At 37.5% G+C, this 23393-nt stretch overlaps 1 protein-coding gene across 3 annotated transcripts in view; it reads right to left on the bottom strand.

Moving 5' to 3' along the window:
* Positions 1-23393, bottom strand: part of C6 (complement C6) — a 94350-nt gene that overhangs the window by 35670 nt on the left and 35287 nt on the right. For all 3 annotated transcript variants that reach the window (XM_033421203.2, XM_033421204.2, XM_004265963.3), the window contains 6 exons: positions 20700-20940; positions 15343-15465; positions 5586-5752; positions 2953-3178; positions 1883-2054; positions 1442-1553 (listed from right to left, as the gene is read on the bottom strand). In XM_033421203.2, the coding sequence (XP_033277094.1) occupies positions 1442-1553; positions 1883-2054; positions 2953-3178; positions 5586-5752; positions 15343-15465; positions 20700-20940 (1041 nt within the window). The remainder of the gene's footprint in view (positions 1-1441; positions 1554-1882; positions 2055-2952; positions 3179-5585; positions 5753-15342; positions 15466-20699; positions 20941-23393) is intronic.

Genomic DNA, 23393 nt, shown 5'->3' with positions numbered 1-23393 from the left:
GAAATGGAAACATATAATCTAATTTTGTAAAGAGTCATTAGAAGAATGAATCACTGTTTAAACCCTTTGTGTGTTTTTAAAATTAGAATGTCAATCATTTTAATACTTTATTTAAGCAGCTGGCACAAACAGATTAAAAATTATTTAGGTATCTGGATCTGATAAAATGTAATTCTGAGGATACTGTTGTAGGGCAGGGACTGGAAAACTTTTTCTATAAAGGGCCTTGATCATCAATTGCAGGTCAGGCAGTGTCTGTCACCTTGTGTCACAGTTGCACAAAACAGCTATGGTCATTATGTAAACAAAGGAATGTGGTTGTGTTCCAATAAATTTCATTAAAAAAAGAAAAGAAAAGAATACAGAGGGCAGGTCAGATTTGGTCTGTGGGCCATAATTTGTTAACTCCTATTCTAAAGGATTCGTTTCCAAAGTGTGACTTCTGAACTAGCAGCATCGGTATTACCAGGGATCTTGTTAGTTATGGAAGTTTCTGGGCCCTGCTCAAGATTAGCCTCTAGTGCATCTGGAGTGTGAGAATCTCTGGTTCTAGAGTAAAGACTAATCGACATTACTCCCCCTCCAAAATATTTCCTCCCCCTCACAACTTTAGGCCTGGTACCTTATACATGAACAGAAGATGAATGAACAGGGAAGATACATTAGCCCAGACTATGCTCCATGGATATTTATTTGCTGGCCCTGGAGAATTGAGGGTATTGATTTTTGATCATAAATATGATACAGTTGGAAACAGATTAAAGGCCTTACTGGGTTTAAGAAAGGTAAAATTTTTTTAAAAAAGGTAAAATTGATTAGGGCACATGCCTCCTGTGATCAATTTTAAATATTATCTATCTCCTGAAAGTTTATATCTAAAGCCACAGAACTGTCTAACAAAAAGTATTTAGTTGTTTTTAATCATAGAAACATATAGTGGTTTAATGAAAAATGATAAAATTAAAAGGTATTAAAACTGTACTGACTGCTTAAGAGTTCTATAGGTTTTTAACCTAAGAAGCCATTACAGACTCAACACCTCCTATGTTACAGTCAAGACTAGTTTGTTTCTCTGATAACGTGCCTTAGATAGGCGGTTACTTTGCTCAGATTCAGAAATAAACGGTCAGATCTTAGTTGCAGATTCCTACAGAAGTCATCCAAACCATTCTCCACTCACATAAATGTACCACCACACGAGTTAGTAGTGCCAAGGCACACAAAAGTGTGTGTGTTAGTTTGGTCTAGCAACCAGGTATGAGGACACCTCCAGGGAATTCACAGGGAAAAGTGATGGAGACTTTCTAAATATTCCTCTTTTACTTTTTAAGTCAACAGGTATTAAACTAAGAAAAAAATAACTCTAAATAAAAGAAAGTGCATGTTTCCTAAGTTCTATTTTTTTGGATTCCAAACCTAAAGTAAAGGTCAGGATGCTTACCCGGATAAATGCATTTTCTGGAGGGACTGGTTGAGGACACCCTGAATCTGATTCTAATTCAGGGAGGTCTATTTCTTTCACTTCCTCATCATCACTGATGCATGGTTGTCCACTAAAAGGGAAAAATAAACGTGTGTATAATACAATAAATATGTGTGTATATGTATATACACATTTACATGTTTGTGTATACACATATGCATGCGTATATACACATTATATATGTGTGTATATATATGTATATAATACATTTAAAAAAGAGAGAAAACAGAGAGAAAAAGGGGTAGCAGCCGATCTAACACCTCACTGATATGTTGCATTGGAATAGGTAAAATTCTAATCATTTCTTTACCTAGCAGTAAGAAAATAAATATCTTAACTGTCTAGTTTAGTAGCGGTGTTGGGGGAGATGCCCTGCTCTCTCCCCATATCCATCCTTACTCGTTCTGCATTATGGAAAATGTGCAGTGCTCCACTTGCCACCTCTCCCCCTCACAGCTTTTCCCTCCTTGCTGGGGGGCAGGATTGTTGCATTCTCGGGTTCTCGATCTCTTGTAAGTAGCATCACACGTGCTCCAGGAAGACCAGCAGCCCCAGTTCCCGTCTACAGCATCTGGAACACAGGAAGACCCATCCACCGATCATGGTGCCTCTGGGAGAATTGGGGCTTTGAAGCCAGGTCAACTTGGCTTCCTCACAGTTTAGCTGTGGGAGCCTTTGTGGAATATCATAGGGTTATTGTGAGGATTAAAAGAAATTATCTGTGCAAAGGGCCTGACGTATCACCTGATTTCCCTTTCCTGTTCCCACAGCCTGAATAAAATGGCAACAACTATGAATCATTTTCAACTATCAGCAACATATCTCACACATGCATATATACATAAATATATGTATACATGTGAACTTCTTCCAAATAGAATATATATAAAATTACATTTTTAAAGGTAGTAGACAATATTCTTACTCCCATGACATATCCTCTTTCTAAGGAGGGTTAGAGGTATGAACATTGCTTGGTCCTGTATGAAAACTTTGGTTGTGTCTTAATTTATCCCTTATTACAAGCCACCCTCATTCTACATTATAATGCACGAGAGGTTAACAAGAGCATCACATATTTTACTTTATAGTGTGTTTTATTATTTTATCTATTTTATGTTATAGGCATTGTGCTGTATATTTTATATATATATACACATATATAATTTTGGGGTATATAGTGGCATTATCCCCACTTTATGGATGAACAGACTGAGGCATAGAGAGGTTAGGTGACTTTCCCAAGGTCACATAGCTGGTAGGTTACAGCTGAGATTCACACCAGGACTGTTTGACCTTTGAGTCTAACTTTCTCCAGGTCTGTTTTCCTTGTGAGTTTGCGTAAGGTGGAAATTGCTTATGCAGTTCTCTTATGCAGAGAAGTTTTGTTTTGTTGTTTTCATTGACCAACCTACAATACCTTTGGGAGGGGAAAGCTTCCTACCTTATAGCAAGTTACTGACACTTACTAGATTTGTAATCCGGAGAGCGCCTCTCACAGTTCTCACCGTAGGTGCCGCTCTGGCACACGCACAGACATTCAGTCCCTGAGAGCGTGGGGTGGCCGTTATTAGGGCATCGAGCACATTGGCAGGGGTCAAACTTGGCTGCATATTCTCGATAAGCTCTCATGAGGTTGTTCCGTCTTGTCACCGCACAGGGGATATTTCTTACCAAGTCTATAATGGGAGCAAGCTAAGAGCAGATGGGAGAGAGGAGGTCCAGTCAGAGTCACATCTCTTTGGCATATGTTGCCATCATTGCCCAATTCCCATAGAATGAGAGGCAAGGTATGGAAAATCCCACACTTCAAAGGGATTGTTGTAGAATATGGTATATCTGTCGACTGGACTAGTGGAGAAAAGCCCTTCCCATGAGGGTGGGGGAGCTTCTTTCCCTTCTACAGTGGGTAGAGCAGCTATCTGCAAGGTTAGCTGGCTTCTGTTGTCCCTAAAACATGGCAGGTATAAAGTACCTGGAGCTTACTTTCCTCAGAATTCTACTATGGAGGAAGCCTCACATGAGGTGTTGCTTACTTGCATTTACATCGACTTGTTTATTAAGCATCAAATGCATGCATCAAAGTACTGAGAAAAGTGACCAAGAGTTAGGCAGCTCAGGAATGCTTTGCTGAAGGCTCATCAAGTTTGACTCAAGGAGAAAAATCTGGAAAGGGCGAAGAGAGGCTTTCAGTGTTCTCTGTTTTTCCAGGGACACTACTACTGGCTTTTGATGGAACCAGATGAGAAAATGTGGAGAGACAAAATAGAGAAATGAACTTGCTGGTAGGATCAATAGAAGAATTACAGTAACAAATATGGAGCTAACACAAAATCGGGGTTCATTTTTTTTTAACATCTTTATTGGAGTATAATTGCTTTACGATGGTGTGTTAGTTTCTGCTTTATAACAAAGTGAATCAGCTATATGTATACATACATCCCCATATCCCCTATCCCACCCTTCTAGGTGGTCATAAAGCACCGAGCTGATCTCCCTGTGCTATGTGGCTGCTTCCCACTAGCTATCTATTTTAAATTTGGTAGTGTATATATGTCCATGCCACTCTCACTTCGTCCCAGCTTACCCTTCTCCCTCCCCATGTCCTCAAGTCCATTCTCTTCGTCTGTGTCTTTATTCCTGTCCTGCCCCTAGGTTCTTCAGAACCATTTTTTTTTTAAATTCCATATATATGTGTTAGCATATGGTATTTGTTTTTCTCTTTCTGAGTTACTTCACTCTGTACGACAGACCCTAGGTCCATCCACCTCACTACAAACTCAATTTCGTTTCTTTTTATGGCTGAGTAATAGTCCATTGTATATGTGTGTCACATCTTCTTTATCCATTCATCTGTCGATGGACCCTTAGGTTGCTTCCACGTCTGGCTATTGTAAATAGAGCTGCAATGAACATTGTGGTACATGACTCTTTGAATTATGGTTTTCTCGGGGTATATGCCCAGTAGTGGGGTTGCTGGGTCGTATGGTAGTTCTATTTTTAGTTTTTTAAGGAGCCTCCATAGTGTCTGTATCAATTACATTCCCACCAACAGTGCAAGAGGGTTCCCTTTTCTCCACACCCTCCCCAGCATTAGTTGTTTGTAGATTTTCTTATGATGCCCATTCTAACTGGTGTGAGGTGATACCTCATTGTAGTTTTGATTTGCATTTCTCTAATGATTAGAGATGTTGAGCATCCTTTCATGTGTTTGTTGGCAATCTGTGTATCTTCTTTGGAGAAATGTCTGTTTCGGTCTTCCAGGGCTCATTTTAATTAACATTTTAAAACCTCAGAGGAATGACTCTCTAGTGAAGTGTATGACTCACAAGTGCCCAGATGGGCAGCTGGACCTCATTTTCCTACCGTAACCTGTAGAGCTCCAAGTATCTTCATGCTACATGTAAATCATTCTGCCTTCATGATGATTGAACTCCTTTATTTTCATTTAAATGAAATGAGCAGAATAGCTCCTTAAGGAGCTTTTTAAAATGTGCTTATGTTTTAGGCAAAACTGGCTCAAAGTGGCATATGACTGATTTGTGGACAAAGTATTTCATACCTAATAAAAATCACCCTTTAATGTAATTACAACAAATATAAGACTGGTAAATTTAATCAATGGTGATAGAAACAGAAAATCAAATGGGTCTAAAATCCCATTTACCCCACAGAGCTATAAATGAAGATTTATCAGGGCTCATCAAATAAAGAATTGCAGGAAAAGTACAGAAATCAAATTTATTACATACATGGGGAGTAGAACACTACTCCAGGTAAGTTTAGGCATTCTACTCCCCATACATGGGGAGTAGAACACTACTCCAGGTAAGTTTAGGCATTTTCATGCACTAAACTCCCTCTTCTGGTATTTAATGTGTGCTGGGAATTCTAAATGCTGTACTACAGAATGCTTGTTTGAACAGCATAAACAAGAGATGTTTAATTTAATGTTTTTTAAAAAGGTATGTTGTGCATACACACTAAAGAAAGACATTTCTTTTATCATCTGAGAAGAAAATGGAAAAGGAATTGTGTGATGTACAGTTTGGGCTGCCAGAGAACTGCCTTAGCTCTTACCCATAATGCTTTTCAATCTTACCTTAAAGTCAATCACAGTAGGATTTTCCTTCACTGATTCTAACCACTCAGAAAATGTCTTCTCTTCTGGACCAGAACTCCCTTTCTCCCACGCCAAAGCTGCTGCATACTCACTCCTCCCGCCTTGAACCAGGGATATGGATTTCTCTGATCCCTGAATAAATGAACCTGCAAGGTATTTCAAGAAAATTACTCGTTTAATTTTATTGCAAATTCAAACTTGAAAGTAAAGCCTATTTGCACAGGAGAAAGAAGCAGATGGCAGAGTCATGTAGCTCAATTAAGTAAACTAAGTGAAAAGCAAGAGAACACGTCTCTTGTCCCTATAGGGAGTTTAATAATAGAAATGATAATAATAGTGCCAACAGCTACCATTTATTAAGCAACACATGTATGCCAGGCACTCTGCACTCATTATTTATGTAATTCTCTTAACAACCCGGAGCAGTAGGTGTCACAAACATGGACATTGAAGCCAGAAGTAATTTGGCCTGGAACACATGGATACTAAGGGGGCGGAGGGGGGCTGGGATGCAGATGTAGCCCAAGGCCTGAGGACTCTGTCTCCTGCTTTTTGATGCCAAGCCTCCCACTTTTGACTTATATGGGCATATGTCTTGGGCCCCCGGAATAACGTAAACCACATGGTTTCTGGTACCCAGTCAGTTGACTGCCATGCCATAACTGACTACAATTACAGAAAAATGTTGATAGAATACCTTTAAGCTTAAAGACAGGAGTAAAAGTACAACTAACCAAAAAAAAAAAATTAAATCTCAAGTTAAAAGTTGGCACAATGTTGCTTTAGAGGTACTGGCGTTTACTCTATACAGCACAGATCTTTCATATAAATTTTCAAAACTATTCCTCTTAACTAATGGTGTCTTTAATATGGGTAGGAACTGAGTAATAAGAAATTATAGTGAGAAATAAAATCAAATGGGAAAGATGCTAGTGATATGGGTAATAGTTAATGGCATTAATCTGGTGTCTGTTCTGGAGTGTCAGTAAGGATCAGCTATGCCCCCAACTGTTTAGAAATTCTACAGTAACAGAGTCTAGGATGATTAGAACAATGGGTGAAATACTCTCTCTATGAAAAAAGTATGGTCCTTTTCAAAGTGAGCTGCTTAAGAGGGGTATAAGAAGAAATTTTTAGAGTTTTTTTGCATTTAATTTTCAAATAAAATAAGGGAGAAATTATTATTTGCCAATATATCATATACCTATTGACAGTGACTCTGATATGCAGATTGATATATGTCATAAATGGATTGACACTGGTAAGAGCTATATATGCTAAGAATGGGACCCTGAAGAAAGAACTAGTTAAGTCTATTTACTATTCTATTAGCTACTTTGAACAGAACGCTTACAAGTGAATAAATTGCTTAAAAGGATTCCAGAAAGAAAATGCAGACTGAAGATGATACCAACAGTGCAAACATAAGGAAAACAACTAATAGAAGGAAGAGCAGACACTTCTATTTCTTCCACAAGCTTCTCATCAATCACAACATGAGTTTGACAGCAAGCCACTCTCAAAACATATCAAAAATTTTAAGGAATTTTATGAAGTATTATCATTATGATATGAGCAAGACAAGGAAAAAATCTGTTTATTTCATATAGATTATCTCGATATTTTCTGTTTGCACACTTGTATATATTTTTGTCCATAATGTATTTTTAGAAATAATATATTCATAAACATTTGTTAGTAAGTATACATATATTAGGGATATATCCTCAAAAAAATTTAATGGTACCATTACAGATTATAAAAGTTTGGAGTCAAATGATTTAATCAAAGTAGCTCAGGGTTAGAAATAGACAAATCACAGCTCTTTTAAAAATTTTTATTTCTTTTATACAGCAGGTTTTTATTAGTTACCTATTTTATACATATTAGTGTATATATGTCAATCCTAATCTCCCAATTCATCCCCCCCACCCAGCGCTTTCCCCCCTTGGTGTCCATATGTATGTTCTCTACATCTGTGTCTCTATTTCTGCCTTACAAACTGGTTCATCTGTACCATTTGTCTAGATTCCACATATATGCGTTAATATACGATATTTGTTTTTCTCTTTCTGACTTACTTCACTCTCTATGACAGTCTCTAGGTCCATTCACATCTCTGCAAAAGCCCCAATTTTGTTCCTTTTTATGGCTGAGTAATATTCCATTGTATATATGTACCACATCTTCTTTATCCATTCGTCTGTCGATGGGCATTTAGGTTGCTTCCGTGACCTGGCTATTGTAACCAGTGCTGCAGTGAACACTGGGGTGCACGTGTATTTTTGAATTAGGGTTTTCTCTGGGTATATTCCCAGTAGTGGGATTGCTGGGTCATATGGTAATCCTATTTTCAGCTTTTTAAGGAACCTCCATACTGTTCTCCATAGTGGCTGTATCCATTTACATTCCCACCAACAGTGCAAAAGTGTTCCCTTTTCTCCACACCCTCTCCAGCATTTGTTTGTACATTTGCTGACAATGCCCATTCTAACCGGTGTGAGGTGATACCTTTTTGTAGTTTTGATTTGCATTTCTCTACTAATTTGTGATGTTGAGCATCTTTTCATGTGCCTCTTGGCCAACTGTATGTCTTCTTTGGAGAAATGTCTATTTAGGTCTTCTACCCATTTTTTAATTGTTTTTTTTTTTAATATTGAGCTGCATGAGCTGTTTATATATTTTGGAGATTAATCCTTTGTCTGTTGATTCGTTTGCAAATATTTTCTCCTATTATGAGGGTTGTCTTTTCATCTTGTTTGTAGTTTCCTTTGCTTTGCCAAAGCTTTTAAGTTTCATTAGGTTCCATTTGTTTATTTTTGTTTTTATTTCCATTACTCTAGGAGGTGGGTCACAAAAGATCTTGCTGTGATTTATGTCAAAGAGTGTTCTTCCTATGATTTCCTCTAAGAGTTTTATACTTTCCGATCTTACATTTAGGTCTCTAATCCATTTTGAGTTTACTTTTGTGTATGTTGTTAGGGAGTGTTCTAATTTCATTCTTTTACATGTAGCTGTCCAGTTTTCTCAGCACCAATTATCGAAGAGGCTGTCTTTTCTCCATTGTATATCCGTGCCTCCTTTGTCACAGGTTAGTTGACCAAAGGTGAGTGGGTTTATCTCTGGGCTTTCTATCCTGTTCCATTGATCTATATTTCTGTTTTTGTGCCAGTACCATACTGTCTTGATTACTGTAGTTTTGTAGTATAGTCTGAAGTCAGGGAGTCTGATCCCTGCAGCTCCATTTTTCCCCCTCAAGATTGCTGTGGCTATTTGGGGTTTTTTGTGTTTTCATACAAATTTTAAGATTTTTTTGTTCTAGTTCTGTAAAAAATGCCATTGGTAATTTGATAGGGATTGCATTGAATCTGTAGATTGCTTTGGGTAGTATAGTCATTTTTACAATATTGATTCTTCCAATCTAAGGACATGTCTCGTCTTTGATTTCTTTCATCAGTGTCTTATAGTTGTCTGAGTACAGGCCTTTTGTCTCCTTAAGTGGGTTTATTCCTAGGTTTTTTATTATTTTTGTTGCAATGGTGAATGGGATTGTTTCCTTAATTTCTCTTTCTGATCTTTCATTGTTAATGTATAGGAATGCAAGAGATTTCTGTGCATTAATTTTGTGTCCTGCAACTTTAACAAATTCATTGATTAGCTCTAGTAGTTTTCTAGTGGCATCATTTGGATTATCTATGTATGTATAGTATGATGTCATCTGCAAACAGTGACAATTTTACTTCTTTTCCAATTTGTATTACTTTTATTTCTTTTTTTTCTCTGATTGCCGTGGCTAGGACTTCCAAACCTATGTTGAATAATAGTGGCAAGAGTGGACATCCTTGTCTTGTTCCTGATCTTAGAGGAAATGCTTTCAGTTTTTCACCCTTGAGAATGATGTTTGCTGTGTGTTTGTCATATATGGCCTTTATTATGTTGAGATAGTTTCCCTCTATGCCCAGCTTCTGGAGAGTTTCTATCATAAATGGGTGTTGAATTTTGTCAAAAGTTTTTTTCTGCGTCTACTGAGATGATCATATGGTTTTTATCCTTCAATTTGTTAACATGGTGTATCACATTGATTGATTTGCATATATTGAAGAATCCATGCATCCCTGGGATAAATTCCATTTGATCATGGTCTATGATCCTTTTAATGTATTGTTAGATTCTGTTTGCTAGTATTTTGCTGAGGATTTTTGCATCTATATTCATCAGTGGTCTGTAATTTTCTTTTTTTGTAGTATCTTTGTCTGGTTTTGGTATCAGGGTGATGGTGGCCTCGTAGAGTGAGTTTGGGAGTGTTCCTTCCTCTGCAATTGTTTGGAAGCGTTTGAGAAGGATGGGTGTTAGCTCTTCTCTAAATATTTGATAGAATTCACCTGTGAAGCCATCTGGTCCTGGACTTTTTTCGTTGCAAGGTTTTTAATCACAGTTTCAATTTCATTCTTTGTGATTAGTCTGTTCATATTTTCTATTTCTTCCTGGTTCAGTCTTGGAAAGTTATACTTTTCTAAGAGTTTGTCCATTTCTTCCAGGCTGTCCTCTTTATTGTCATAGAGTTGCTTGTAGTAGTCTCATAGGATGCTTTGTATTTCTGCCATGTCCATTGTAACTTCTCCTTTTTCGTTTCTAATTTTATTGATTTGAGTACTCTCCCTCTTTTTCTTGATGAGTCTGGCTAAAGGTTTATCAATTTAGTTTATCCTTTCAAAGAACCAGCTTTTAGTTTTATTGATCTTTGGTATTGTTTTCTTTGTTTCTATTTCATTTATTTCTGCTCTGATCTATATGATTTCTTTCCTTCTGCTAACTTTGGGTTTTGTTTGTTTTTCTTTCTCTGGTTCCTTTTGGTGTAACGTTAGGTTGTTTATTTGAGATTTTTCTTGTTTCTTGAGGTAGACCTGTATAGCTATAAACTTCCCTCTTAGAACTGCTTTTGCTGCATCCCATAGGTTTTGGATCATCCTGTTTTCATTGACATTTGTCTCTAGGTATTTTTTTATTTCCTCTTTGATTTCTTCAGTGATCTCTTGGTTATTTAGTAGCATACTGTTTAGTCTCCGTGTGTTTGTGTTTTTTATGCTTTTCTCTCTGTAATTGATGTCTAATCTCATAGTGTTGTGGTCAGAAAAGATGCTTGATATGATTTCAATTTTCTTAAATTTACTGAGGCTTGATTTGTGACCCAAGATGTGATCTATCCTGGAGAATGTTCCATGTGCACTTGAAAAGAAAATGTAATCTGCTGTTTTGGGGTGGAATGTCCTATAAATATCAATTAAATCTACCTGGTCTATTGTGTCATTTAAAGCTTGTGTTTCCTTATTAATTTTCTGTTTGGATGATCTGTCCATTGGTGTAAGTGAGGTGTTAAAGTTCTCCACTATTATTGTGTTACTGTTGGTTTCCTCTTTTATAGCTGTTAGCAGTTACCTTATGTATTGAGGTGCTCCTATGTTGGGTGCATATTTATTTATAATTGTTATATCGTCTTCTTAGATTGATCCCTTGATCATTACATAGTGTCCTTCCTTACTTCTTGTAACATTCTTTATTATAAAGTCTATTTTGTCTGATATGAGTATTGCTACTCCAGCTTTCTTCTGATTTCTGTTTGCATGGAATATCTTTTTCCATCCCCTCACTTTCAGTCTGTATGTGTCCCTAGGTCTGAAGTGGGTCTCCTGTAGACAGCATATATATGGGTCTTGTTTTTGTATCCATTTAGCAAGCCTGTGTCTTTTGGTTGGAGCATTTAATCCATTCACGTTTAAGGTAATTATTGATATATATGCTCCTATTACCATTTTCTTATTTTTGGGGGGTTTGTTTTTGTAGGTCCTTTTCTTCTCTGTGTTTCCCACTTAGAGAAATTCCTTTAGCATTTGTTGTAGAGCTGGTTTGGTGTTGCTGAATTCTCTTAGCTTTTGCTTGTCTGTAAAGCTTTTGATTTCTCCATCGAATCTGAATGAGATCCTTGCCGGGTAGAGTAAACTTGGTTGTAGGTTTTTTCCTTTCATCACTTTAAGTATATCATGGCAGGTGGATTCTTAATCACTGTGCCACCAGGGAAGCCCCTGCCCTTTCATTTTGTCTATCTTTGTGTCCATGTAGTTTTTGTTCCACAGGCTGCAGGATTGTTGTTCTTCTTGCTTCTGCTGTCTGTCTTCTGTTGAATGAGGCTATCTAAGAGGCTTGTGCAAGCTTCCTGATGGGAGGGACTGGTGGTGGGTAGAGCTGGGTGTTGAGCTGGTGGGCATAGCTCAGTAAAACTTTAATCCGCTTGTCTGCTGATGGGTGGAGCTGAGTTCCCTCCCTGTTGGTTGCTTGGCCTGAGGCAACCAAGCACTGGAGCCTAGAGGCTCTTTGGTGGGGCTAATCTGGGAGGACTCCCACCAAGGAGTGCTTCCCAGAACTTCCACCACCTGTGTCCTTGTCCCCATGGTGAGCCATAGCTGCCCCCCACCTCTGCGGGAGACCCTCCAAGACTAGCAAGTAGGTCTGGTTCAGTCTCCTGTGGGGTCACTTCTCCTTCCCCCTGGGTCCTGATGTGCACACTACTTTGTGTGTGTCTTCCAAGAGTGGAGTCTCTGTTTCTCCTAGTCCTGTTGAAGTGCTGCAATCAAATCCCACTAGCCTTCAAAGTCTGATTCTCTGGAAATTCCTCCTCCTGTTGCCAGACCCCCAGGTTGGGAAGCCTGACATGGGGCTCAGAACCTTCACTCTAGTGGGTGGACTTCTGTGGTATAATTGTTCTCCAGTTTGTGAGTCACCCACCTAGGAGTTATGGGATTTGATTGTATTGTGATTGCGCCCCTCTTACTGTTTCATTGTGGCTTCTCCTTTGAGTTTGGATGTGGGGTATCTTTTTTGGTGAGTTCCAGTGTCTTCCTGTCAATGATTTTTCACAGTTAGTTTTGATTCCTGTGCTCTCGCAAGAGGGAGTGAGCACATATCCTTCTACTCTGCCATCTTGAACCAGTCCATCCAAATCTATGTTCTTAAGTGTGCTTTGCTTTTAGAAAACAACATAAATGTGTCTCTGTTTTTAGGCAAATTGTCAGTGTGATTAATAAGCATTAGTTGAGAATCTGCTATAAGCCAGGCACTAAAAACTTAGGTTGGGGAGTTGATACAATTCAGGAATATTAGCAGTGTGTCAGCTGGGCAGGATTGATAGTTGATTAACCAGTTTGGAGACTATTGCAATAGTCTCTGATTTTGCAGTGTCCCTACAAGCTGAAAACTAGAATTCATATTTGACATTTTCTCATCTCTATGTTGGATGGATTTTATAGTCGAGTAGTTTTTTTTCAGTAAGTATTCAAGAATGAATATTACCAGAATTCTCTCATGTTTTGAGACATCTTTCTGTTACCTCTACATATGAACACATTTTCTTTTCTCTTTTAGAAATTTGTGGACATTCCTCTATCATCTTGTAGCCTTGCATTTTGTCAAGAAGTCTGACGCCAGCCAGATTTTGTTGTTATTCTGTAGGGAACTTGTTCTTTCAGCTAGGATACTTGAATTCATTTTAAAAATCTTTGTATTTAGTTAATTAACTAGAATTTGTCTTGAAATTGTATATTTGAACAATATTTCTGATACAAATAATGAAGACAAATTTCTTCCTTTATTTCAGGGGCTATATATATATATATATATATATGTATATTTATTTATATATATTTTTAAAAATAGTTTTTCTGTTTCATTTCTTGGGCTCTCTATTTCAGGAACACTAATTCCCATCTATAGAATTACATTTGTCATTCCATTTCCATTAGATATTCTTTAATAATGGTTAACATCTGGATTTTTTCTCTGTATTCATTATGAATTACTTTAGATTTTTCTTTATTAATTTTATCTTCAGACAATTATATTTTGAAGTTGCAGTGTCTATTTATAACTATAATGGCAATACTTTTCAATATTTGCTGTCTTTGTATCTTAGCTTTGAAATCTTCCTTTTCAATTAATTCTTATATTTAATGTTTTCATCTCTGAGCTTTTGATTTACTGAATTCACATTCTTATTAAATTATTCTATTGCAAGACAAACTGGTATAGAATCTGTACATTGTTTGGTTTATATTACTAGGTTGATTGTTTGCATACTGTTCTTTTTTGGGGGGTATAATACAAATGTGTAGTTGTCATGTCAGCTCTCATTTTGCTTATGCTCAACATGGGCATCCACATGTAGACCATTGATAGGCTCTGATATTTAAAACTACCTATTTATTATTATAGTAAATATGATATTATTATCTGTTCCTTGGCTGTCCTCCCATGACCATATAAATTTCATATTTTGGGAGTTTTTGTGGTTCTGATTTCCTTTGTTCTGAGCAGAAGTAGCAATCAGTCAGGAAGAGTAAGGAAATAAGAAAATTTTACACAGAGGAAGGAGCTATTTATAATGGCAAGGCACAGAAGAGAGCATGACTTATTTAAGAGACTGCATAAAGTTTAGCTAGGCAGGGAGAGAGGCAGGAACCTATCTTCAAGGCTGTGTGAAACCATGACAAGTTTAAGGCATGGGTGTTTCATGGTAAGATTTGCCTTGGAGAATATTCCTTTAACAGAAAATGTGTAGAATAGATTGGAAGAAGGCAAGACCAGAGGCAAGGGAATGAGTTGGGAGGCCTCTGTGGTAATCCAGGTTGGAAATGATGAATGGAAGGCATGTCTATGGAAATGAAGAGCTGGGGAGAACTGGGAGAAATATTAAGGAGGAGGAATGACTACTTATTGGATGTAGAGGCTAGAAAGAGGGAGGGAGAAATCAAAGAGAGCACTCAGGTTTCTGGCTTTGTTGCCTGAGCTTTTTTTAATGTACTTCTCTTACAACTTATTTGTCTTTTTTTTTTTAAATTGAAGTATAGTTGATTTACAATGTTTTGTTAGTCTCTGGTGTACAGCAGAGTGATTCAATTTTTCATATATATGGATATATATACACACACACATATATAATTCTTTTTCATATTCTTTTCCTTTATGGTTTATTACAAGATACTGAGTATAGTTCCCTGTGCTATAGAATAAGACCTTGCTTATCTATTTTATATATAGTAGTTTGTGTCTTCTAATCCAAAACTCCTAATTTATCTCTACCCCCCTTCTCATTTGATAACCATAAATTTGTTTTCTATAATATGTCTATGAGTCTGTTTCTGTTTTATAATAAGTTCACTTGTATCATATTTTAGATTCTACATAGAAGTGATATCATATGGTATTTGACTTACTTCACTTAGTATAATAATGTCTAGGTCCATCCACATTGATGCAAATGGCATTATTTCATTCTTTTTTATGGCTGAGTAGTATTCCATTGTATATATGTACTACATCTTCTGTATTTTTAATGGTTGTCTATATGTATCCTTACTTTGTAAGTTCCTTGACTGGAAGACCTAGTTCATGCCCATCTGTACTTTACAATGCTTAATACTGAGTTTGGCCGATAGGAAGAATCAATAAATGTGCATTCAGTTAAACAAACTAAATAGGAGATAAAGAAAATCTTAACCATGTCCCCTTTTAAGTAGTACTAATATTTGATTTGCTCCCTTCCCCCACCACACATAGGGCTCTGAGGCAAACAAATGAAACTAATGAAAAGTGAAAAATAGTGTAGTCACAATCATGTGCAATATGGTACTTAAATTATGGCCAGGGAGGACGCACTGGGTAAGCTGCTAAGAGAAAGCATTGTTACCTCCATATTTCTCTGACAGCTTGTTAGTGGTGCACCGGTCTTCCACTTTTGTTTTCGTAAAAAAAAGGAAGCGTTTCTTTGTTTCAACCCAGATGCAGTTTTGGGCTTCTGCCTTCGTTAGACCTAGGAAATGGAATACAAGCAAAAAACCCTGAGAATGTACCATGGAGAATTCAGGGAAGAGGAACATGAGGCTCTGGGCACTTGGGGGAGCTACAGGTACTCCATATCAGCACACAACTCCTCCAGTTCCCGTGAGCTCAAATGATTAATGGCTTTTACTACAGAGGCAGTCCTTCACAGGCCCTGGGATGTGCTGAAGAGAAGAGGTATATATGAGTCCCTGCCGTCTCCCCCATGGGGATCATGTTGGCGTCTCCATGTTGCCTACACACAATAAATCTCTAAGCTTTCCTGTCCTGCTGGCCACTGACCTTGTATAGCCCCACAAGTCAAGAGATAAACACATGCTCTGTTTGGTGCCCCGCTGACAGGCCTTCTTTTGGGACCACAGCTGATTCTGTGAGAACTGAGTCCATATCACTTCTTCCCCTGTTCACCACCTAAAATGTAGATCTCATTGGTCACCTCTCTTTCCCGGAACGCTCATTCTCATACTTGGCTATGCTTCCTCTCCCTGACTTAGCTGCTCACTCCACTTCTACCTCCAAAACCCTTTCATTTTACTATCAGAAATTCTGACTTCCTGACTCATGAACTCTTCTTTTATGTCCTCGATGACTGTTCACTCTTTCTCCTCATCTTAATTCAAGCCTATACTTGATATATTTCCACCGTTGTCTCCAAGGGAGGTTGATGCTGCCTCATTCCCAGCCTCTTTAGGAGTTGGAGCTGGGCTTGATATCTTCCTAGTTTCCCAGTGCTGCTTTCATAGGATGACACTCCACAGTTTTATAACTCTTCTAAAAGTCTTGTTGCTCTGAAGCTCAGGACATCCAATTCTAATTCCTTTGGTCTTCATTGTTCTTATCTTTTAACAAACTTCAAAGCATCATTTGTTAAAGATTTTGGTATCTGAATCAGTCTTTTCCACCCCAATGCTAGCCATTATTCTTAATGACTTCAAAACCGATGGGGATGTCAGGGATTGAGTGGGACAGAGCACAGAGAAACAGGTCTGGCTGTTTGGAGGCTAAGTTGTACTGCTTATCTGGGGTAATTGAGAAGAATAAATGTTTCCTTTTTTTTTTTTTTTTCCCCCAAGTCACCTGACCTGGTACCCAAAACACCTAAACTAGAATCCAGTTTTTTTGATGTTTAGTTAAAAATTGCCTTGAAAAATACAAGCTCATGAGAGATAGAGCTGTTACGTGAGCTCTTAAGCAACTTAAAGCAAAGTAGTTTATCAGATACTGATTCTTAGGGTTGCAGGTTCCAAGAGGCAGGGAAGAATGTTTTCAGAGCTGGATGTGTCATGTGAGTATGATGCTGAAATTTAAACCTGAGGGCGCAGATCAACGAGGAATGAGGCTGAGTAGATGGGGATGTGGCTTCCTACTTCACCGTTCTTTCAATAGTTTGACCCATTCAAAGAGATGTATTACAGGTTGGAGTAAAGAATTCTTGGTTTGATGGTTGTTTTGGTCAGACTGAATAAACACAACTCATTTTTCTTCTGGTAGTATTGTTCTTATAAGTGGGTCAGGCAAATGTTTAGGGCACGTGAGGAAGTTAATACGTCTGTGGTGCACAACTCTTATCCTTTCATTAGGTTTCTATGATTTATAAGTGAAAATTAAATTTTATGTGACCAATTCACTAATTATAACATAATTAACTGTAAAGTTAATTACATTTGCTGAGGGTTATAGGAGAATGCTTAAAGATTTGAATGATTAATCTCTCTTATGAGTCATCGTGTTGGTCATGCAGTGATCAAAATATCAAGGCTTTATCAGTGAATTTCTGTGCCGGCCTTTTCTTCTTCACAAGATGTCCTATAGCTTGTGCCTGACCCATATCCACACTGACACAGGAGTTTCTTGATGCTAAAGCACTTGCCCTCTCAAGCCTGAGTGTCCCTCTGATGTGACACAGAGATGAGTATTTCAGAAATGTCCTCAGCTACTCTGACTGGGCAAAGGTCAACAGTGTCAATCAAAAATGTCATACTGATAGGGGCTTCCCTGGTGGCGCAGTGGTTGAGAGTCCACCTGCTGATGCAGGGGACACGGGTTCGTGCCCCGGTCTGGGAAGATCCCACATGCCGCGGAGCGGCTGGGCCCGTGAGCCATGGCCGCTGAGCCTGCGCGTCCGGAGCCTGTGCTCTGCGGCGGGAGAGGCCACAACGGTGAGAGGCCCGCGTACCAAAAAAAAAAAAAAAAAAGTCATACTGATAAATAGTGGGGTGTATAGTTTTTCTCCTCTAATTCAGAGCAGAAAATGACTTCCCAGTCAAAGGACTTTAAAATTCCCATCTTGTATAACATGATATTTTAATTGTTTAATGTTGTCTCTGTATTCCTGAAATTCTTTTCACCTTGCACGCTGAAGCAATTCCAACTTTTATTCAAGGTTTTAAATTGACTATGGGACACTGTGCAGTAGAGGAATAAATCAAGGGATGCAAATAAAAAGCAATTTAATTTTGTTTTATTCTTCTTGCACTAGAGAAAGTACTATGAAGTATTCAAGTCATTTAAAAAAATAATGACAAGGGATATAATTCTTATTGAATAAAGCAAATAATTATTGAATAGAGCAAATAAAAACTAAGCCTAAACTCTAACTCTACATTATTGAGAAGTAAGGGGAGAAGGACTAAAAGAGGGAAAAGGGAGGAGGCCAGAATATGTATTCATCTGAAGAGTGGGCAAAAACAGGTAAGCACACCTACTGGAGAATTCCATTTTATTGAGATTTGTTTCTGTCTGAGTGAGCTTCATCTTAACCACAATTAAAATTGAGCTCCAATATTATTATTGTGACTCAGAGAAGTATATATATACATGGAAATGCACATATTTAATGACTATAAGAATATATATTACATATAAAAATATTGAATATAAGGATATATATCTTAATATATTAAATATATATACACATACTATAAATACTATGTATATATATAGTGTGTGTGTGTGTGTACACATAGGTGTGTATGGTTATATATTTCCAGTTTTATATCATATCTCAAACTCCCTTTCTTTCTCTTATTATGTGTGGCTCTGTGTCTGAAGTCTCTATTTTTATTTAAAGAGAAAAAGATGGAAGGTGAGAATATTTCAGGAAGTATAGCTCATCACTCTTCATTTTTGTTATGGGGCTTCAACTATTAAAATGCTGGATGGTTGATTAAAGATTCACATAGTTCTTTAACTGACCTGAACTCTAAGCCTTTAGAGGCTTTGCTGTGAATGCATGATGAGTATAGCTTATCAAGTGAGAAATTATTCTTGGCTACAGCAGCAGTGACCAGAATAATTTTATCCCAAGGGTGAGATGAAGCCAAGTCAAGGGCCAGAGACTTCCCTAAACGATTTTTGCTCATCATAAATGTTGATTAAATTCATCAAGCAAACATTGCTCCAGTGGAAAGGATAACTGTAAGGAAACATAAGAGGCAGGCAGTGTGGAAAGCCCATCACCGCATAAGTCTTTTGGATTTCAGTAACTCTGTCAGGCAAAAAATTTTGAAGACCTTCTTACTGAAAATCTTTCTCAAAGACATTTATCCCATTTCCTTTCTTAAAAAGCAGATCATGATGGACATCTGATCAATTAAGGTTTAGAAGGACTCAGGGAAGCCCCATTAAACATTACCATTTGCCATAATGAGATATAAGAACAGAAGGATTGAAACTCTATTGACCTCAGAGTTGGCTTGGTGTTTTTTAAAATAAATTCTTAATTTCTTTTGTATAAAAGTTAAATGATCAGGGCTTCCCTGGTGGCACAGTGGTTGAGAGTCCGCCTGCCGATGCAGGGGACACGGGTTCGTGCCCCGGTCCGGGAAGATCCCACATGCCGCAGAGCGGCTGGGCCCGTGAGCCATGGCCGCTGAGCCTGCACGTCCGGAGCCTGTGCTCCGCAACGCGAGAGGCCACAACAGTGAGAGGCCCGCGTACTGCAAAAAAAAAAAAGTTAAATGATCAAGAATTCTGATTTATTTAGGGGAATCTGTCAGTTGGGTTCTGGTTATTATACAATTTCCTAACCATGTTCTCAAGATAGAAGCAGCACAAGGATGCTGTGTCATTTCACACAGGAGCCTGAAAAATTTCACACAGGAGCCTGAAAAATTTATACAAAGGTACTTAAGTAATAGTAATTAATATTGGCAATCTAGGATAATAAGAAAGCAAGATTTATTTTTTATTTTTTTAATTTTTTTTTTTGCGGTACGCGGGCCTGTCATTGTTGTGGCCTCTCCCGTTGTGGAGCACAGACTCCGGACGCGCAGGCTCAGCGGCCATGGCTCACGGGCCCAGCCGCTCCGCGGCATGTGGGATCGTCCCGGACCAGGGCATGAACCCGTGTCCCCTGCATCAGCAGGCGGACTGTCAACCACTGCACCACCAGGGAAGCCCCAAGATTTATTTTTTAAACGAAGGTTTATATTGTTATTTTATATGTAAGCAGAAAAATATCACTGATTATATCCCAAGATATAAAATTGCAATCTTTCCTCAAATGAAAGTGCTTCCCATCTGGTTTCAAGTTTTGTCACCAGTAGGTGCATATCTGGCCCATATTAACTTAGTCCCTTGTCAAGTCCTTAATTGCTTTTCATCCTTTGCCCTTGACTTTCGGTTAAAATCATTAAAAGAAAAAGAATTAGTCCAGTGGCTAGGACTTTGCGCTTTCACTATTGAGGGCCTGGGTTCAATCCCTAGTCAGGGAACTAAGATTCCAAAAGCTGCTTGGCCAAGAAAAAAAAAGAAAAGAAAGAAAGAAAGAAAAAAGACTGCCAGTGGATTTGCTGTAATTACAGTTTTATAAAATTATTATCTCCTATAAAATTGCTATAAGTAAATTATCTTTTAGAGTTTAGTTCCAAGAAAAATTTTGTTTTCCTTGAGGTGATGGCATGCATCTCTCTTTAGTTTACCACTACTAAGTAGCTTATGATATTCTTAATGTCAGGAAATTCTGGGTCAAATCTGATGCCCAAAGAGGTGAAGCCTATTTATTTTTCCTTCTTCTTTTTGTCTGAATTTTCTATTTCTATTTTATTTCCTTGAGTGTGTACTTTTTGGTTTTTCTTCATATCATTTTGGAAATAAAGCAGGGTCGAAATAAAGTCAATAAAGAAGAACTAAAAGGATAGAGAAAGAGAAAAATGTATTGCACACTATCTTATCAGTTAAAAATGAAGGTTGAAGAAAGCGAACCTGAGTTCTTTAGTTCTTCCTTGCTAAACTGATAGAGGAGATCATACACGCCTCCCAGGGAGCCAGAGGTGAAATAGTGAGTCCCGAAGTCATCAAATATCCGGCTGTATAAAGCAGAGTTGTATTCTAGAGGCAGATGGTTAAGTGCTTTCAAAAAGACATCAGAAAGCTGCAGATCTTTAGTTTTCATTGTGAAATTTAAGACTTTTATCACTTTATGGATCCTAATAAAACTGGAATCCTAAATGGAAGAGGAGAAAGGATTAAAAAAAAAGATTATTAAAGGTAATGAAAGCTTGAGGAATCAAGCATTAAATGTTTACCATCAGCTTCATTCTAACCACAGCATTACAACAATTGTTAACTCTCCATTGCATGTTCCCACAGACAAAATGATAATTTTCATTTTATTTTTTTCCAGTACCTCTTCCTCAGATGTTCAAAATGGTAAACAGATTAAGATGACCTCAATCATGTAAACTGTGTGCCTGAGGCATGTGCTCTCTACCAAAAAGAGATCAAGTATCAAAAAGTAAATCTTTCTTTCTTGATGGTCAATTGTGGGTGCACCCCTACCACGTTATTATTTAGAAAGCCTAGCTAATGCAAATAATTGAACAAAGATTGTGTAAATTTTCAACTGGAAGTTACCCAGTGAGATTCAAGTCATAACTTTGTCATAGACTCAGGAAAAGCATGTCAATTCTCTGGGCCTCAGTTGTCTGGGAAATGTCACCTGCTGCACAGCCTTCATCTGTGACATTTCACACCCTTTTCAACTCCAAAATGTTATGACTTAAAATTATGTAAGGAGTAAAATTAAACAAAATTGTTTGTATTCTCTCTCCTCTATCCGTAAACAGAAATATTTGTTTGGAGGTTCTTTTTTCTTTAATTGTCTTTTGTTATGTCAAATTAATTTAGGATTAGGTGATTGGTATTATGCCCCAAATTTCATTTCATTATACTGTCCTTCTCCATAGCCACTGTTTTATGTGTGTATCCATGTATACGGTTCTTTTAAAAAAAATTTATATACTGTAACTGATTTCTCAATTTTAGCAAATTGTAAAGTTTAATAAAAAGAGAGAGGGGCATATTTTAGCCAAAGGTCTTTATTAGTTAAATTGTTAAATTTATTAATTAAATTATTATAGCTGTAAATTATTAAACAGCTATCTTTCTGTGTGCTATAATTATGGAACAAAATGACTATTAACACAAAAGAAGAAAAACCTCACAAGGCTTGAGGAAGAGTCAATATTCATCTACCTCTCTCTCTCTTTTCCTCTCTCTTCCTCCCTCCTTCTGTCCCTTTCCTTACTCTTTCCTATCTGCTTACCTTCAATACATTTATCTCTCAGCTATCTCATATGCAGTGGACATAGATGTGAACAAGGAAGAAAAAATTCAGGTCTTTATGGAGCTTACATTTTAAGAGTCCATTAATTCTAAGTTTAATACTTGAATTTTGTCATGGAGGTGTGGCTTTGGAAAAGTAGAGGGACATTGTGCTTTTAGAAAGAAGCACACTTAACTTCCTGAATAACTGAAACGTGCCTGTTTGGATATGCGCATTGAAATGGGTTGTTAAAAATTTCCAGGTTGCTTTAAAAAATGAAATTGTGGAAAATACAAGTGAAATTTTGGTAACTCGACTTAGCACAAGCACCTCCTTGGTGCCCCACTTGTCAGTGCCTGGTGGCTAGAACTGGCTATTCTGGACTAAAAAATTATGTGACAGTATGTTATTAACCATGTGTGGTCTATTTCAACATTCTGTGAGAGCTTGCTTTATTTTAACCATCTTTTTGTTGGTTCAATTTTGTAAAAAAATTCAAAAAAGCACTGAATCTTGCTGAGATAACTGGTATTTTGACTTGAAACAGACTATCTGCCCAACAAATGTTTAGTCAGATCTTTTAGTGACAAGATAAATAAAGCATTAAACTCCACTTAAGGGCTTGGATTGATTTTCAAGTTTGTGGGATGTTATTTTATCTATTTGAAGATTAAGAGAGGTTGCAGTAGCATTTTCTCCTTAACCTGAGATATCCTTATTCTGCTCAGATCTATAATCAAAGATGTTGGGTTGAACCACACAAAGTTGACAATCTTGTAAGTCAAAAATGGTTGAATATCAGCAGTTTCATATGTTCAACCCTGATACTGTGAATAGCCTGAAATGTTTCCACTTTGGCTCAGACTATTAGAGATAAAATAACAGCTGTTTACCTACAGATAAGGGTTTTACAAGTGTTCTCTAGCATGTTTGAAACATTTATAAACAAATTCTGTGAAGCAAACCTTAATTTTGAGGCTGGTATATATTTATAAATAATAGATTTGCTTCAGAGCAAGCTGGGGGACTTATTGAAAAAAAGCCAGACTCACACGCCCAATCCCAGACATGCTGAATCAATAAATTAAAAGAAGGGTCTGGGGAGGTGTCTTTTTACCTCCTGGTAATTCTGACACTAACTTGTCTTAAGAATATAATTTGGTAAGTGTGAGGGGAACAATATGACCCAGAGTCCATTCAAAAGTGAACTAACAATCTGTGTTATAAAAGGAATTTATTTTATTCTTTTTCAACATGCTCATATCACCAGAGCTATACTCTTTCCAGAGTTTGGTGAAATGATGAATAAAGGAATGAATGAATAAGCAAGTAGCTTGAGATATAATGTGGTA

This window comes from Orcinus orca, chromosome 3 (genome assembly GCF_937001465.1).
Source record: "Orcinus orca chromosome 3, mOrcOrc1.1, whole genome shotgun sequence".
Taxonomy (NCBI): Eukaryota; Metazoa; Chordata; class Mammalia; order Artiodactyla; family Delphinidae; genus Orcinus; species Orcinus orca.
Note: the sequence above shows the minus strand (reverse complement) of the source record. Positions and strands in the feature narration are given on the sequence as shown.